Source organism: Talpa europaea, assembly GCF_964194135.1.
Source record: "Talpa europaea genome assembly, chromosome: 9".
Classification (NCBI taxonomy): Eukaryota; Metazoa; Chordata; class Mammalia; order Eulipotyphla; family Talpidae; genus Talpa; species Talpa europaea.
Window position 1 is genome coordinate 73,282,153 of NC_140076.1, and position 15,091 is coordinate 73,297,243.

Sequence of the window (15,091 nt, forward strand, 5' to 3'; positions counted from 1 at the left end):
GAACAGCTTCCTCCATGCCAGGGTGCTTAGCAAGTGTCAGAAGAGGTACAAGATACACTAGTACCCAGCTGAGACTTTCTCCTGGCTACTTGAAAAGGAAATAACTTTCCCAGGCAGGAATTCCACTTGACCCCTTGACTTAGCTGAGAAATGGAGGGTGGGGCATTCCAGTGGTGACCCTTGATTTGAAGACACAGGTATTTTTAACCCAAGAGTTATCCTTCCCCAAGGTGACAAAACATGAGCAGCTCTTTAAGAAAACAGAACCAAAGTCATGATTTTGAGAAATGGAGGAGAGAGAATCACCCTTCCACCTAGTCCCAACTCCCCCACGCCCAAGCTCAGAAAGACATCAGAGAAAACTGGATGCAAGTAAGCGAAAGGATGGAAGGTTGGGGAGCCATGGGGGCAGAAGGGCTTCAGAGAGGGGCAGACATTCTTAAGTGCCAGGGTTTTGGTACACTAATCTGGCTCTAAGGGCCTTGACCCAAAGGACATACAGAAAACTGCCTCAATTCTCTCCCCAGAAGTGCTCACAGGCACCTCTATACATTGCAAAGGCTGTGTGGGAAGCCTGAGATGATTGCTGGAGTTGTAACAGAAGCCTGCTCAGCCTGGGGAAGCCTGAACCCTAAAGCTGACTGCTGACTCCTTGGTCAGTTACTCCTTTTTTCATTTTTCCAGGAGGAGCGCTGGTCTCAGAAACAAGGCCTGTACAGACCTTGGCCCAGGGCTCACCGCTGGCACACCCCACCCTGCAGCCCTCAGAGAAGTCAGACAGAGGCCTTTCATGGCTTCAAAAGTTCCACCAGGTCCTCCAGTCACAGGAGGTTGGAACGGGTAACTGAATCCTACTCAAGGAAAAAAAAAAAGGCACAGTGACCTTTTGTCCCAGCAGAAGTTCCCAGCTCTCTCCCCCGCCGGCGGAGGCGGCCCAGCCAGGAGAGTAAGGAGTTGCAGATGTGCGCGCCGAGCCGCGGCTGCCCTGCCCATGGCGCCGGACAGCGCCGGGTCGTCCTGGCGCTCGCGGCGCCCGGAATCCCGCCCGCTCTTCGGCCCGGAGTCCTCCCCCAGCTTCACGCGGAGCTCTAGTGGCAATGCTGCCACCTCCCCGTGCCTCGCCCAGAGCCCTTTTCCAGCAGAGGCGGCCACGCCAAATCAACTCTTCTAGGGACGGGAGGTTCATTCTGGGACGCCAGAGCTGCCCTTCCCGAGCGCACGGCGCTGCCCCAGCGCCACGGGGGACGGCCCGGCGGGCTGCGGGAGGGCCTCGCCGGGGTCGCCTCTCGGGTGGGCGCGGTGGGCTGAAGGCTTGGGCGCCCGCGCGGAGGATGCACGAGCTCGCGCATGGCCGCCTTTGTGGGCGACCGAGGGACGCCTTCCTCGCCGGACACAGGGCGATGACACCTCTGTGTGGCGAGCGTCCAGGCCCAGGACGGAGCCAATTCCCGACCCTCTGTGGCGGGGCGGGTCGCCCTCCCGACGCCTGAGAGAGGGGCCGGGCACCCCTCCCCCACACCTCCCTGAGACAACCACTCCGGGATCGGGGCGGGTCGTGAGACCCCTGATGCAGCACAGGGCGGATCGCCGTCCCCGTCCCGCGCTGCCTCCGAGTCCCCGGGTCCCTGGCGCCCGGTCTCGGGCCCAGGCGCTGAAAGGCTGGGGCGCCGGCACCCACAACCACTGCAGAGGAGGGGCAGCGGGCGGGGGCCCGGGGACGCGGGACTCACCGCACATTTTGGTTAACACTCGCGCCCTTCGCAGCTCGGGGCTCTGCGGGCTCCGGACTCTCGGGACGCTCGGGGCTCTCGGGATGCTCGGGGCTCTCGGGACGCTCCGCGCCTCGCGCTCCGCGGACTTGAGCTCCCGCCGCTCGTCGTCCGCGCTTATAGCCCGGAGCCCTCCGCCCGGGGTGGCGCCGCCTCCCGCCTGCCCGTTCCCGATTGGTCCACGGTTGTCGTGACAACGGCGGCCACTGCCCCCGCCCCCCGCACCTCCTGTATCGGGGAAGCAGGCGAGGGGCGGCTCCTCAGTGCAAGCCCGATGTGTAATGCGAGGGCGTGGGGCGTCAGGTCCTGGAATTGGGGTGGGAGGAGGCAGGCAGCCCGATATCTGACCGGGATCCAACCACTGAAGAGACTGGGACCGTGGGCGTCAGTTTCCCCCGTCTGTAAAATGGGGCTGTCTGTGAAATCTACTCAGGTCGCGAGGATTAAGACCTTCTGTGGAAAGCCCAGAGCACAAAGTCGGGCATAACACGCGTGCTCCAGCTGTGAGCCCCTCTGTGCGCCTCTCAGGGCACCAGAAAGGCACACAGTAGGACTTTAAATCGGGCCCCTTCTGATGAAGAGAAAACTCCAGGGTCTGGTTAGTTGATAAGAAAAGTGAGGCTACTTTTTAATGCAAAGGGGCCTTGCCAAAAATAGACAGCTAGGGGCAGAGCAGTAATGGGACCCAGGATTTACTCCAGACCTGGAACTTAGGACCGGGGGCCCCTGGAAGCCGCCCCTCCCTCAGTGGCGCTGGCCAGCCTGTCCTCCCTGCAGTTGGCCCACAGCGGCCTGCAAGTCAGGGGCTCTCCGCCCAGGCAGCTGGGCCTGGAACCCGATTCGAGTGAGTCACCCGGGCCAGTATTCCCCCGCCCTAGTTAAGTTCCCCGCTGCCCCCTCTCCTCCCTCTGTGCTCTAGGCCCTGGGTCTCCAGAGGTAGGTCACAAGAACTGGCCTAACATTTGCATACTTTGAAGCCATCTGGTGTTTTCTATTTTACTTAAAAAACAACAACAACAACAACAACAACCCGAAATTCTAAACAGATTCTCTTCTTTCGTGTCAGAGAACAAAAGGTTGCGTTTTATGTCTTGTCTAGAGCATTTGCTCTGACATCATCTCTCTAGCTTCATCACAGCTCTGCAGGCCCTGTGGCTAGGAGGTGTTTATTGTACCCACTAGATTGTTGAGGAAACTGAGCTCCGGTGACAGTTAGAAGGTTTGGTTGAGTCATCCTGCTAGGAAACAGTAGAGCTGCTTCAAGATTCACTTCATTTGTCCCTCACCCTCCAGTGAACAAGGTCACTTCCTTCCTTCATTCTCTTATTCCTAAGCAGCTGTTTTTAGCCTGTCCTGGTGCTAGAGACTTACTGAGTGAGTATAATCTAGGATAGATTGAGTGAGGATAATCTAGCTTTTCCCTCCTAGTACTTACAAAGTGGTGGGAGGCAAATCCTAACTAACTTGTTCCGCATCACACAGAAACCTGGACAATTCCAGGTGAGATGCATGGAGGGGAGTGCTCCAGCTAATGGGGAGGGTGCTGGCTGATGAGGCTCTGCCTGGGATTAGGACAGGTGGCTGTAGAGCTAGGGCAGGTTGCAGAGGAAATTAATAGACTCCAGAAGGAAAGGGGGAACAGGCATGTGCAAAGGTCCTGAGGACTGATGCTGGAGTCTAAAGATCAGGCTATTCTGTCCCAGACCAGCCTCCATCCTCTGTAACTGAGGTGGGGCCAGGATGATATCATCAGGCCCTCCGCTAGCACCAGAACTCCAGAACCCTGAGGTCCTAGCAGGGTCCAGATCTGTCCCCATCTTCCTGCTGGGCAGTGGAATAAATCCTGGGACCCTTGTGGAATATCTTCAGTTGCTGCCCTTGCCTTGGAGACCAACCCCTGGGAGTCCTTTGGGGAGACAGTGACCTGAGCCCAATCATATAGCTTCTGCCCTTGGCATTGGTTCAGGAATTAGCATGTGGTGCAGGCGGGACCTTGTCAGGGACATCGTGGAAAACAGCGGAAAAGATGAGCTTCTCCTGCACCTACTGGTGCCGCTGGCTGGAGGGTAGACTGGCTGGAGACTTTTGCTATCTTTGGGGTAGGTGGGGTAGAGGCCATTTGGGAATGAAGCAATCTAGAGCAAAGTGGATCCCTAGAATGGAAAAAGATAGACATTTTTGGAGCCCTAGATTCGGCTGGCTCTAAAGCCAGGATCTGTTCCTGGACTTCTTAATATGAGGGTTTAATAAATTCCCATTATCCCCTAGGCACTCTCAAGGGAAACCTGTAATTGGTAACCAAATAAGGTCCTGATTCTTTCAACCTGTTGGAACTGAGGTCCAGGTTTGGCAGGTGCTGGACCCCGGCCATGTGACTCTGCTGGCTGGAACCCTTTCCTGCCTCCTGTCTTGTCAGAGACCTTTCCCTATGTAGCCTAGGTGACCCCTGGGGGTTGGCAAGATTAAGCAATATGACCAAAGCCACACAGTCAGGAAGCAGGTATTGGTCTGGATCAGGAGGCCCAGGTTTGCCCCCTCTTAGAAGAGTAAGGATTGGACCAACTTGGTCTCATAGCTGTGCTTCCAAGAGGGTAATCCTGAAGAGAACAAAAGCCCACAGGACCTGATGGGGCAGGGTCCTGAGTCTGCTCCCAGTTGGTCCTGGGCATATGGTGCCAAAGCTGATCACGATGGCTGACTCTGTAACAGGGTGGTCCCTGCCCCACCCAAGGAAGGATGGAGCTGAGCAGGGAGGAGAAGAAACTGGAGAGGGGACTGGAGAAGAAGGAAGCAAGATGGAGAGCCAGAAAGAGACCTGAAGGAGGCACATGGAACAGAGAGACATGTGAAGAAGCTGCACTTGCTTCTTGGTCCTGGACTGGCTAAAACAGATGTGGGTGAGAGACCTGTGGGGAGGTTAACAGTGGCAGCTTTTATCTTGATTTTGATTTTGTCCTTTTCCTTCCAGACTTATCTGGATGTTTCTGCCCCTTTCCTATGGGTCCCTACCAGAAGGTGTTTTAGACTTGTGGCAGACTTTTCGACCTTGCTTTGGGTCAACCCTGTTTGGCGGGACATTTACCTATGCGGGGATGGGTAACTTTGGGTGCTTGATGTGGAAACTATATTTTTTGTTTTATCTTTGTTGCACACTAATTGTATTAAAGTTCCTTTGTATCGGAGGTCTTATGCACTAAAATATGTTTTGTCTTAATGCAGTGGATGGCAGAGCCTATTTAAATGAACAGATTTGGGGGCTTTAGGGTGCCTCTCTCCCTGCCCTGTAACAACTCTGGTCCCACATATTAAGGTGACCTTGACTACTCTGGCTGACAGAGCAGGAACAAGCACTGGTATTACAAATGGCAGCCACAAACATGGCTTCTTTATCTGTATAGTTTTTTCAAACCTCAAGCCAACTTTTATGTAGTTGAAAAGTTTGCTCATTGATCTAGCTTCTCCCAAACAACACAGAGACCTCCCCAAGTCCTGCAGTGTCCTGGTGGACATGGAATGTGCCCGCTTTCCCTCTGCCATAGGGCACTGCTCAGCTGCTTTCCCCTGGGATATTTCTGCAGGGGCTTGGGGAGCATTATAAGGTCCACAGCCTGGTAAGAGTTGCCTTCTAACTCCTGTAATGTCCTGACTCTATTTATCAGGGTCCTCAATAACTAGTCACAACCTGCCTGAGCCGGGCTATGGCTGTCGGAAGTCCAGGGATGGCCACCTTTACCTCCTGATTTCCTCGTACCCCTCTGGCATCAGAAATGCCACGGAGACCTCAGTGTTGGTTCTTGGAACCTAGAGACACAGCCCAACCCAGAACGATGGAACACAGGATTTCCTGGAAGGTCTTTAGAGGAGGGTCACAGGAGTTGGGGGAGCCCTGCACTGGCTCACTCCATCTAGGTGAGCAGGAAATTCTAGGGCAACCTTGAATGGTACCCTTGGCGGCTGGAGTTTGGGAAACCTAGGTGAGTCACCCCAGATGTCTTGACCTGATTGAAAAGTCCTGAGGTGGGCAGGACAAGGTGTGGCAAGGTATCAGACCACACCTACAAGTGGTACAGCAAGTCACTACCCATCCCCTACCCTTCCTTCTTGCAGGGCTGGAGTGGGGTGGATGGAGATGTGTGGGGTACAAAAGGACCATGGCTAGGGAGTATTAAAGAAGAAAATGACAAGCTCAAAATGGAGGCATTTGTGCTAAGCCCACCATGAATTCATACCTAACAACTGTGGTTTCAAGTCTCTTGTATTTTCAACCTCTCCTAGGAATGTCATCCTAGGTCAGTATGGAATTTTCTGGTCAGCACCAGTGATATCACGTTTTCCAGTCTTGAAAGGAAAATGAGACAATCTGCCACAATCCCCTTTTTTATTCCCCATAGGTAAGTTACCTAAACCTGAACTAATCCCCTCTTCCTTTGTCTTGCCCTCTTTCTGCCCATAAAACCCTTTAATTTTGTGCAGTTTTTTTGAATACCTTTGTACTTGCTAGGTAAGATGCTGCCTGATTTCATCAATCATTTAATAAAACCAACTAGATATTTAATATAAAAACTTTTGGACTTTCTTTTAAAATTTAACAAGAGGGTCTGAGAAATTGACCTAGAGCCAGGGTCCAAGGATAGCCAGAAATAGATAGCTGGCTGGGAAACTGAGGCAGGAATCTTTCTGCAGAGACAGGGACTTGGGGGGAAGAAAGACTCATAGTCTTGACTGGGTCAAGAGGGTTGTATGGTTCAGGTTTTGGCTGCCAGATGGCTTCATCCCATCCCTTCATCCCCCCAACTCCACACCTCCCACCCTCCCACCCTCTCTGGAGACTCAGGACTGGTAATGCTAATGTCTGCCTTAGTATGCCTACATGGTACTGCTGAAGCTCACCCAACTCCAAGCAACATATTATTGTAGGCAAGCATCTCCTCAGGGACAAAAAGGTACATAATAAAGTCCCTGTCAGAGTAGGGAAAAGCCTCACACTCGCTGACCATTAGGTGAAATAAAGCAAGGTTGTTCATTTATCCTGCAGTGTTTCCTGACAATGGTCCAGAAAAGCATCTCAGAAAACCAGCAGGGTCATTGGGGAGCAGATTCCAGGGGACCCTCTATGTGACACAAGGGCTCCCTCAACCTCAGAGGACCAGGCCTTCATGCTTTTTCTTCAGAAAGATGAATACATGCTGCTGGGCCCTTCTGCAGGCACTTTCATGGGGGTCAGGAGAGCTTTGTCTAGGCATCCTCTGGGAAAGGACCTCCAAATGTGGGGAACCCAAGTCTTCCCAGAATGGCACTCTGATACAGGGGAGAGGAGCAGAGAATTATCTGTGCCGCCCACTTGAACTTCCATGCTCATCGGGACAGGAAGAGGTCAAGGGAGTTTGCTTTCTTCTGAGGAGCCTGTGCCCAGCCCTGTCTTCCCTAATGATTTTTTTTGACCTCTTGACCTTAATCTTCCCTCTGTGCTAAGTGTTCACCCTGTGCCCCTGCAGGTCTACTCTTTACTCCCCCCTTGCTCTGTGCCCAGGGAGGCTGTTTGGCATCAAGGTCCCAGGCCTTCTGGCTTCTGGTTGGCTCTGCTGGTGGGAGACACCAGCACACAGATATTCTCTTCTCCCCGAGGTCTCAGGTTCTGTCTCAGGGAGTAGCCTAAGGTGACCTAAGGTATCTGAGTTTGCTTGGGATCATCCCAGTGTTAACAGTGAAGCTCTCACATCCCAGGGAACCTTTCAGTCCCAGGGAACTGGGGCAGGTGGTCCCCTCCGGCTGCCACAGATTCCTGCAGACTCAGATACTGCATTCTCCTTTCCTTGCTTTCTTGTCTACTGGGCCAAGGTTAAAAAGGGCCCAGTCTCCTAGACTTCCAGTTTTTCATTCACACAATGAAATTGCCAGCTGGTAATCCTGGCCTCACCCCATAAAGGTTATAAGTGTGGTTATGTCTTTAGAGGGGCACTTGCCCCCACCCCCACTTCTTCCCATCCCCTCTTCTAAGCTGGGTACTGACTGTCCTATCTTCCTGGGTTTCCTGCCTGGCCCATAGGCAGTTAAATAGGCTACTCTGTACACTGATGATGTCCTACATATTCAAGAGGTGTGGGGGTTGCCTTCTGAGGGTGGTGGTAAATGTCTCCTTGAAGTTGTCTGTGATTCTTTGAGTCCAGGGCAATGACAGATGATGAAGGCTTGGGTTCCAGGGCTTCTCTGGCATCTCTCTCCTTCAGGCAGTGGAGAAGGGGTGCATTTGGGTGGGCCATGGAGAGAAGACAATGGAAGGCATCCTACACAATGGTCAGTCCAACCCCACAGAGCTGGGACCAGCTGCCAAGCATACCCTGGCCCTCTCCTACCTTATGTGTAAGCCTCATGTTTTTATTTGTTGAGGCACTTTGGGTAAGAGAAACTCCTAGACCCTGCTAGTACAGAAAGAAAGCTTCAGGGGTGTTCTGCCTGGATGTTCACTAGCTTTGTGCTTTCTAGAGTGTTCAAGGAGCAGAGGGGACATCTGGTCTTATATCCCTCCCTCTGGGGACAACACCTGGATTCCTTTATGGAATCACTCTTTTTCACTTGACTTGGTCCCTGGCTGCTGGGGTGGGCTCACAACCCAAATCTGGACAATAAATCACCATACTCTGAACACAGAGATTAGGTTGGGTCTTGGCAAGGGACCTAAGTCAGTCTGATTACAATCAGCAAAGGTCATCCTGGAGGAGTTTTGCTAATAGCAAACAGGGATTTCCTTCTAATGATGTTACTTACTATTAGAAAATAAAAGTAGGGTGTTGTTTATGGTAGCTTGCCCCAAGTGGAAATAGTCCAGGAGTGGAGATGAAACAGAGGAAAGCAGACCTATGCATCTGGATCCAGCCCTGCCTGGACTTTTCAGGCATTTTACTTTTGCCTGAGTGGGGGCCCCAGCTTACCCCTGGGGTCATTCCAGTGATATGGTCCTGAAAGCATTGATCTTAGCTGCAATTCCTTGAAGTTTCCCGTGAGGTGCTGATCATTTAATCAGTTTACTTCACCTGTAAGTGGGTTGTTAGCATAATTTGGACAATATGTGCAGAGTTCATAGTGCTCTATACACCAACTACCTGAGAACTAGGAGCGCTTGCTGGGGTATCCACTTCTTTTGCCTCAGCAAATAGCTCTGTTGCTAGGAAGAGATTTATTCTAGCCAGTCTTGACTGAAGCAAAGGGGATCTTGATGCCTCTAGAAGGAAAATCACCTCCTCCAGAGATAAGACAAGCAGGACAATAAGAGAGGGCCTCCCCATTCTGCCTGCATGACCCCACATATACACACACATACACTATGACAGCATGTTTTTGTTACAAAAAATTTCAAAAATTTTCTGATGAACCTCCATGTCCTCACCACATAGAATCAATAATTATCAATGTTTCACTGATCCTCTCTCCCCCATTCCTCTGGCTTTTGTTCTATTTTGCTGGAATGAGTCCTGATATGATTTGGCTTATTAATAATTCATTGTGTATATTTGTAAATGAAGACTCCTAGGACTGCCATATCAGTATCATACCGAACAAAATTAGTAGTTAATATTATCTAATACTCATTTCATAGTCAATATGTCTATACATTAGAGTTTATTTAATATTTCTCAGTTGTCTCAAAAATATCTTTTACAATGTGTTGGTTTAAATCAAGATACCAAACAGCATCTATAGATGGCCTTTACTGGTATGTCTCCAAGACCTGTAGTTTTTCATCCATCATAAAACCAAACACAACTCCCTCCTCCTGCTGCCCCCTCCCCTTCCAGTTGGATGGTCTGATGTCAGCAACTGCTTTTACACCCTTGAGGCCCTGTGTAATGGTGCTGCCCTGGATGGTGGTCTCCCACCTGGCTCAGGCATGCAGCCGTGTAGGGAGCATGTGCTGCTGGAAAAGCAGCAGCCCTGGGGCCTGGAGCAGGCAGTAGGTGTGGAAAGCAGAGAGGAACAGAGATGCCAACACAAGCCAGAAGCAGACTTTTGAGCAGAGAGGGTGCTGGTCCCAACTGACACCAGGCAAGTTTGAACGCTGACTCTCTGTGACCATCATGGTGTGGTCTTGTGCATCAAATTCTCCTCTTCCACAGAATGAAAGACAGCAGGTACTCTCATGCACTTCCCAAGAAAGTGCAATGTGTCCAGCTTTCTAGAGAGAAATTTGATAATATCTATTGACAGGGGACTGGTCACATGAAGAATGGAATGTACCCACCAGTGAGTGCTGCACAGCACTGTGACTCAAATGCCCACTCAGGTTTATGACTGATCTTCAGTAGGAAAAGGGGCTACAAAGATGAGGTGGGGTGTAAAATCCTCACTGTGGTTTTGTTTTAGACATAATTTTATTGAAATATAATTCACATACCATACACACCCATTTACAGCATCTGCTTCTGTGGTTTTCAGAATATTCACAAATTGTGCAACCATCAGGGCAATCAATATGAGAACATTTTCATCACTGCCTGCAAAAAAAAAAAAAAAAAAATCAAGAGACTACCAGTCTGGTGGGAAAGGCTTCTTGTCAAAAGGGTCTGGTGCTCCTGGGAAATCTGCTGGCCCTTGTCTGTGAGAAGTGGTGCAAGCCTCCTGTCTGGCTATAAACTGGCTCAGTGGCAAGACTGTGACTCAAGTCCTGGCCACCATGGTGCCAAGTCTGTGGAGGAAAGTGCAGGCCCTCTGGGGATCAAGTCTTTGTATCTGTATCCCTCAAGACTCATTGAAAGGCATTAGGTTACCTGCCTCCTCTCCACTTCTATGTGGCCCTGGCCTCCCTTGCCTCACCACTCCCCTGCTGGCTGAGCTGAGGTCTCAGGCTTCTTGGCACTGTCCACCTGGCTGGCCTGTTCCTCTGAGGAGAAGCCAGTACAGGGAGAACAAGGGGCTCTGTGTCTTCTAAGGGTGTAAATTGTCCCATGTCACAAAGTTAATTGCTCCGTCTGTGGAATGAATTGCTTTGGCTCTTCTTGTGGGTCTGTAGATGTTGATGAGCTTGAAATAACTACCAGTGTGGTAAGTCCAAGTGTGCAAATGAATCACAGCAGAGATACTGCAAACAAGTAAGCACAGAAGTCTTCCTGGCAAGGATACACTGACCCAGCCATAGTTCCCACTACCCCTAGACATACAGGCAGGTATGTGACTGCTTGCAGGGTTCTTTGCTATTACACACTCTATGCCAGATGCCTTCCACACCTGACAGGTTGGAGGTGACTTGGAACACAACACTGGTCTCTCATTTGCCAACAATGAAATCTGTTATTTTGTGTTTGGGGATGTTGGGGTTCTTGATGTTTCACTGGGGTCTCGGACAGGGCCTGACTCCTGCTTTCTCTCCCTGACTCTACCCCAGCCAAAGGCCAGCCTGGGGTCCCATACAGTTAGTGAAGCAGGAATGCACCTCAAACTGACTGTTTGACTGAATCTTAATTCCTCCTCCAAAATCCCATGTTCATATGCTAAAACTCTAATTCCCAAGGTGACAGTATTTGGAGGTGGGGGCTTTGAGGTCAGAGTGGGCCTCTCTAAGTAATATCTGAGCCACTGTTACCAGGCTAAGGACTTGGCTACTAGGTTGTAAAGACCTTTTGTCCATCAAAAATGGGTAGGATTCTGCCCAGGAAGGATGGAGGACAGATAGTGTCAGGAAGAAGAAAGGCATGTGGGGCACCCCCATGACTGGAACCAATCCTCAAGTTGGCCTAGTATATGAGATGGGAACTAGGACTGGGCCTTCCTGTCCCTATTGTGGTCAGAAGCTCAGTGGAAATCCATAAGTAGAAGCGATCTGTGGGCTTTGATTTTAGAAAGATCTCTGGGTCAGAGAAGGTTCTGTGAGTAAGCTTTAGTGCACACTTGGGTTGCAAGGAGAGGTGATCAGGAGGGGCCTCTGGGAGGTTGCACAGGCAGAGCTATAGAGGGATGTTGGAAGGGATGCACCCATGGCATGGCCCCCATGTATGCAGCTCTTGGAGAATATGGGAGAGATATCTGCTGGTCTTCAGTATATAAGATGACAGCAGGTAGTGGGGCTTCGGGGGGTCACTATTTGGGCTTGTTGACTATGATACCTGTCCCCCATCAGAGGGGACCAAGGCCGTTTGATATGAGTTTGGAGCTCAGAGAGGGGACTGTATTGGGGATAGGAATCAGAGAACATGAATTTAAGGAGTTGGAGAGTGGGACAAAGGGGATAGAAGACTGAGGAATCGGAGTCTGAAGGCTTGATCAGAATTCTGGGGCCTCGTCTTGATGGCCTATGACCCTGCAAGCTTTTATCTCCCTGAGCCTCAGTTTCCTCATCTGTAAAATTGGACTGAGAAAGCCTAGTTCCCAGGTATAAAGTATAAGGACAGATGAGGACAGGCTGTGCAAACCATGAAGCACAGGGGAGGTGCTCAGAAGGTGAGGGCATGTGAGCAGGGCAGAAGAGAGGCCAGGGCGGTCTGAGAATTGTGGCCCAAATAGGGCCAGGACCATGCACAGAGAGGGAACTGCTGCTTCTGGTGCCTCACAAGTGGATCTAATGTGACCCTGGCAAGGATCAATGGGTAGGGCTTAAGCCAGTGCAAGGGAGCTTAATCAGTTTGGGTTCTGCTTTGGGGTCACACTGCCAAGGCAGCCACAGAGCCACCCTGTTGACAACATTCAGAGTCTTAATTATTTTCTTCTAAAGCTACAGCTGGGAAAAAATGATCACTGGCCAGTGGGTGTTGGCCACATGGCCTCTCTGTCACACCTCCCAGCTCATTGGGATTTGGGGAGATTGCCTTATCATCAACAGATGAAGGGATGAGTGCTGCTTGTTTGTGGAGTGCAATGGGGCCAGTCCATGGCAAGCTTCAGGCCACTTAGGCCTTGGGTGTTGACCTGTCCTCTGGACAGACGAGGAGAGAAGCTGGAGAGGTTTGGGACAGGCATCTGGTGGGTCGCAGACCCTCAAGTGACACCTGGCTGGTGTTCACAGGGCCTTTAGGAGGAGGGTGATTCCAGGTTTGGCCCACATGCATGCCATCATACCCCAAACCCACCCACGTTGGTTGAGGATATTACCAGAGGGGTCTGGAGTGTTCTGGGCATTAGTGTGTACATGTGTGTGCATATGTTCATATGTATGTCTGAATAAATGTGTGTACATGTATACATTCATTATGTGGGTATGCAAGTGTTTGCAAGCCTGTGTGTGCCTGTGTTCGTGCTTATGTGTGTGCACATGTGTGTGAAAAAAGGGAGAGCTGGAGGCCAGGAGAAGGCATGGAAGACCCCAAAGACCGTTTTGAGAGTTGTGAGTTTGAGTCTCCATTAACAAGGAGTGGCCAGCACAAGAAGTCATTTGTTCCCTCTTCAAGTCCCTTTCTGTTTCCTCAGACTGGAAGATGCTACCTCCACCCCTATTGTCTCCAGGGCTGCTCACACCACCCCTCAGAGGCTGCTCCTATTGAAAGAGGTCACCTATTGATCCTGACTACTTGCCTGCTTGAGGTTGCTTGCCAGGGGCATCCCTTGGGACCAGCCTCAGGTGTGGTCACTAGGTCTGAGTCAGGTTTCCACTCCCTGGGAGTGAGTCTGGGGCTAAGAGAGTAAGGTCAGAGGTAGACCCTGACTCCTTCTGCTGGACCCTGACTCCTTCTGCTACCAGCGGAAGTAGAGCTGCTCATTAACAGCAATGCTGAGACAAACTGTGTCAATGGAACTATCTCCCACAAGTCAGCCCCAGGGTCACTCTACTTACACACAACCCCAGAGAGTACAGGGGCAGGTGTGCATGATGTGTGCATGTGTAAAACCCCAAATTAACAGAGAGGACTGGAAATCTAATAAAATTGATCGGTGGATTCTGGTGGATTCAAATTAAGTTTAGTTATAGATGTTTAGTTATAGAACAAATAAGCAAATTAAACAAAAGAATGTATTTTACATCAATCTGGATTCCTATAGGATACGATAACACTCTCAAATTGGGTAGCTTGAGAAGATTTTTCATAAAAGTACTCGTTGTGAAAGGTGTAGACAGAGTATAGGGGCACTGCAAGTACTAGAGCTAATAGCAGCAGGGAACCATAACTGTTCTTGGGCCTGAAGGGGTTTCCAGAACTCAGAAACTGGAAGGGCCATGTGGAGAAGGTCGTCTGATGGAAGCTATGGCCTTGGTTGTGGGATGCAGGTAGCCCTGCAGGAAGGATTTCACTAGCCTCTCCCCCTCTAATCTCTTACTAAATGCCTCCCAATGACAAATCCAAATGGAAGAGCAAAAGAGCGCCCTCTGCTGTGGCCCTATAGCTCGGCGTTTTTGAACATAGATTAGTATGGAGCAGTGAGTCTGGAGGGGCAAACAGAAGACATCCCGAATAGTCTACCCTTTTTACCCTCAGACCCATTCATCCAAGGAGAACTTTGGATCACTACAGGAGCCTTTCATTCTCAACAGTATCTTCAGGAATTTGTCAACTTTTTTTTTAAAGATTTATTTATTTATGCATGCAAGAGCTGGGGTACAGGCCAGAGGTGTGGGGGGTGAGAGGATTCACCAGAGACAGAGTGGAGAACAGCACACACAGATTAACTGAAATACACTGCTGAGGGCCTCCCTGGTGGCACAGGTGGTTGAGCGCCATGCAGCCTCTGCAGCATGGGTTCGATCCCGGCTGGCCGGAGCGAGTCCCACATGGCGAAGCAGACCTCGCCTGTCTCGCCTGCTTCTCCCCTCAGCAGTGTATTTCTTCAGTCTGCCTGCTCTGTTCCCCGCTCTGTCTCTGGTGAATCCTCTCACCCTCCCGCACATCTGGCCTATACCCCGGTACTTGTATAAAAATAAATAAATCTTTGGAAAAAAAAAAAAGAAAGAAATACACTGCTGAGGGGAGCAGCAGGTGAATCAGGAGAGGTCTGCTGCACCACGTGGGTTGCTCCTTGGCCGGGGACTGAACCCTTGCCGCAGTGGCTGTGGACAGCTTCATAGGTTGCGTCTCAACCCTTTGCACCACCAGGGAAGCCCCCCCTTTTTTTAACTGAGGAATAAATGACCTCTAACATATTAATTTCAAGTATTAAACATAATGATTTGGTATTTGTATGCATTGAGAAATGATCACCACAATAAATCTAACATTTATCTCACAGAGTTATAACCTTTATTCATGTGATAAGAACTTTTGAGATCTACTCTCTTAACAATTTTCAAATATTGTTATTTTAAATGAAGTATTTTAAACTATAGTCCCTATGTTGTAGATTACTTCTCCATGACATAATTTATTTTCTAACTGGGAGTTTTTACCTTTTCATACCCTTCATCCATT

The 15,091-nt window shown here is 50.3% G+C and overlaps 1 protein-coding gene across 1 annotated transcript in view; it reads right to left on the reverse strand.

The window, feature by feature from the left end:
* Window positions 1-15,091, reverse strand: part of GFPT2 (glutamine-fructose-6-phosphate transaminase 2) — a gene marked incomplete at both ends in the record, with an annotated part of 90,889 nt that overhangs the window by 41,065 nt on the left and 34,733 nt on the right. The window contains one exon of the mRNA XM_084242380.1: window positions 1,731-2,075. Coding sequence (XP_084098506.1) covers window positions 1,731-2,075 — 345 coding nt within the window. The remainder of the gene's footprint in view (window positions 1-1,730; window positions 2,076-15,091) is intronic.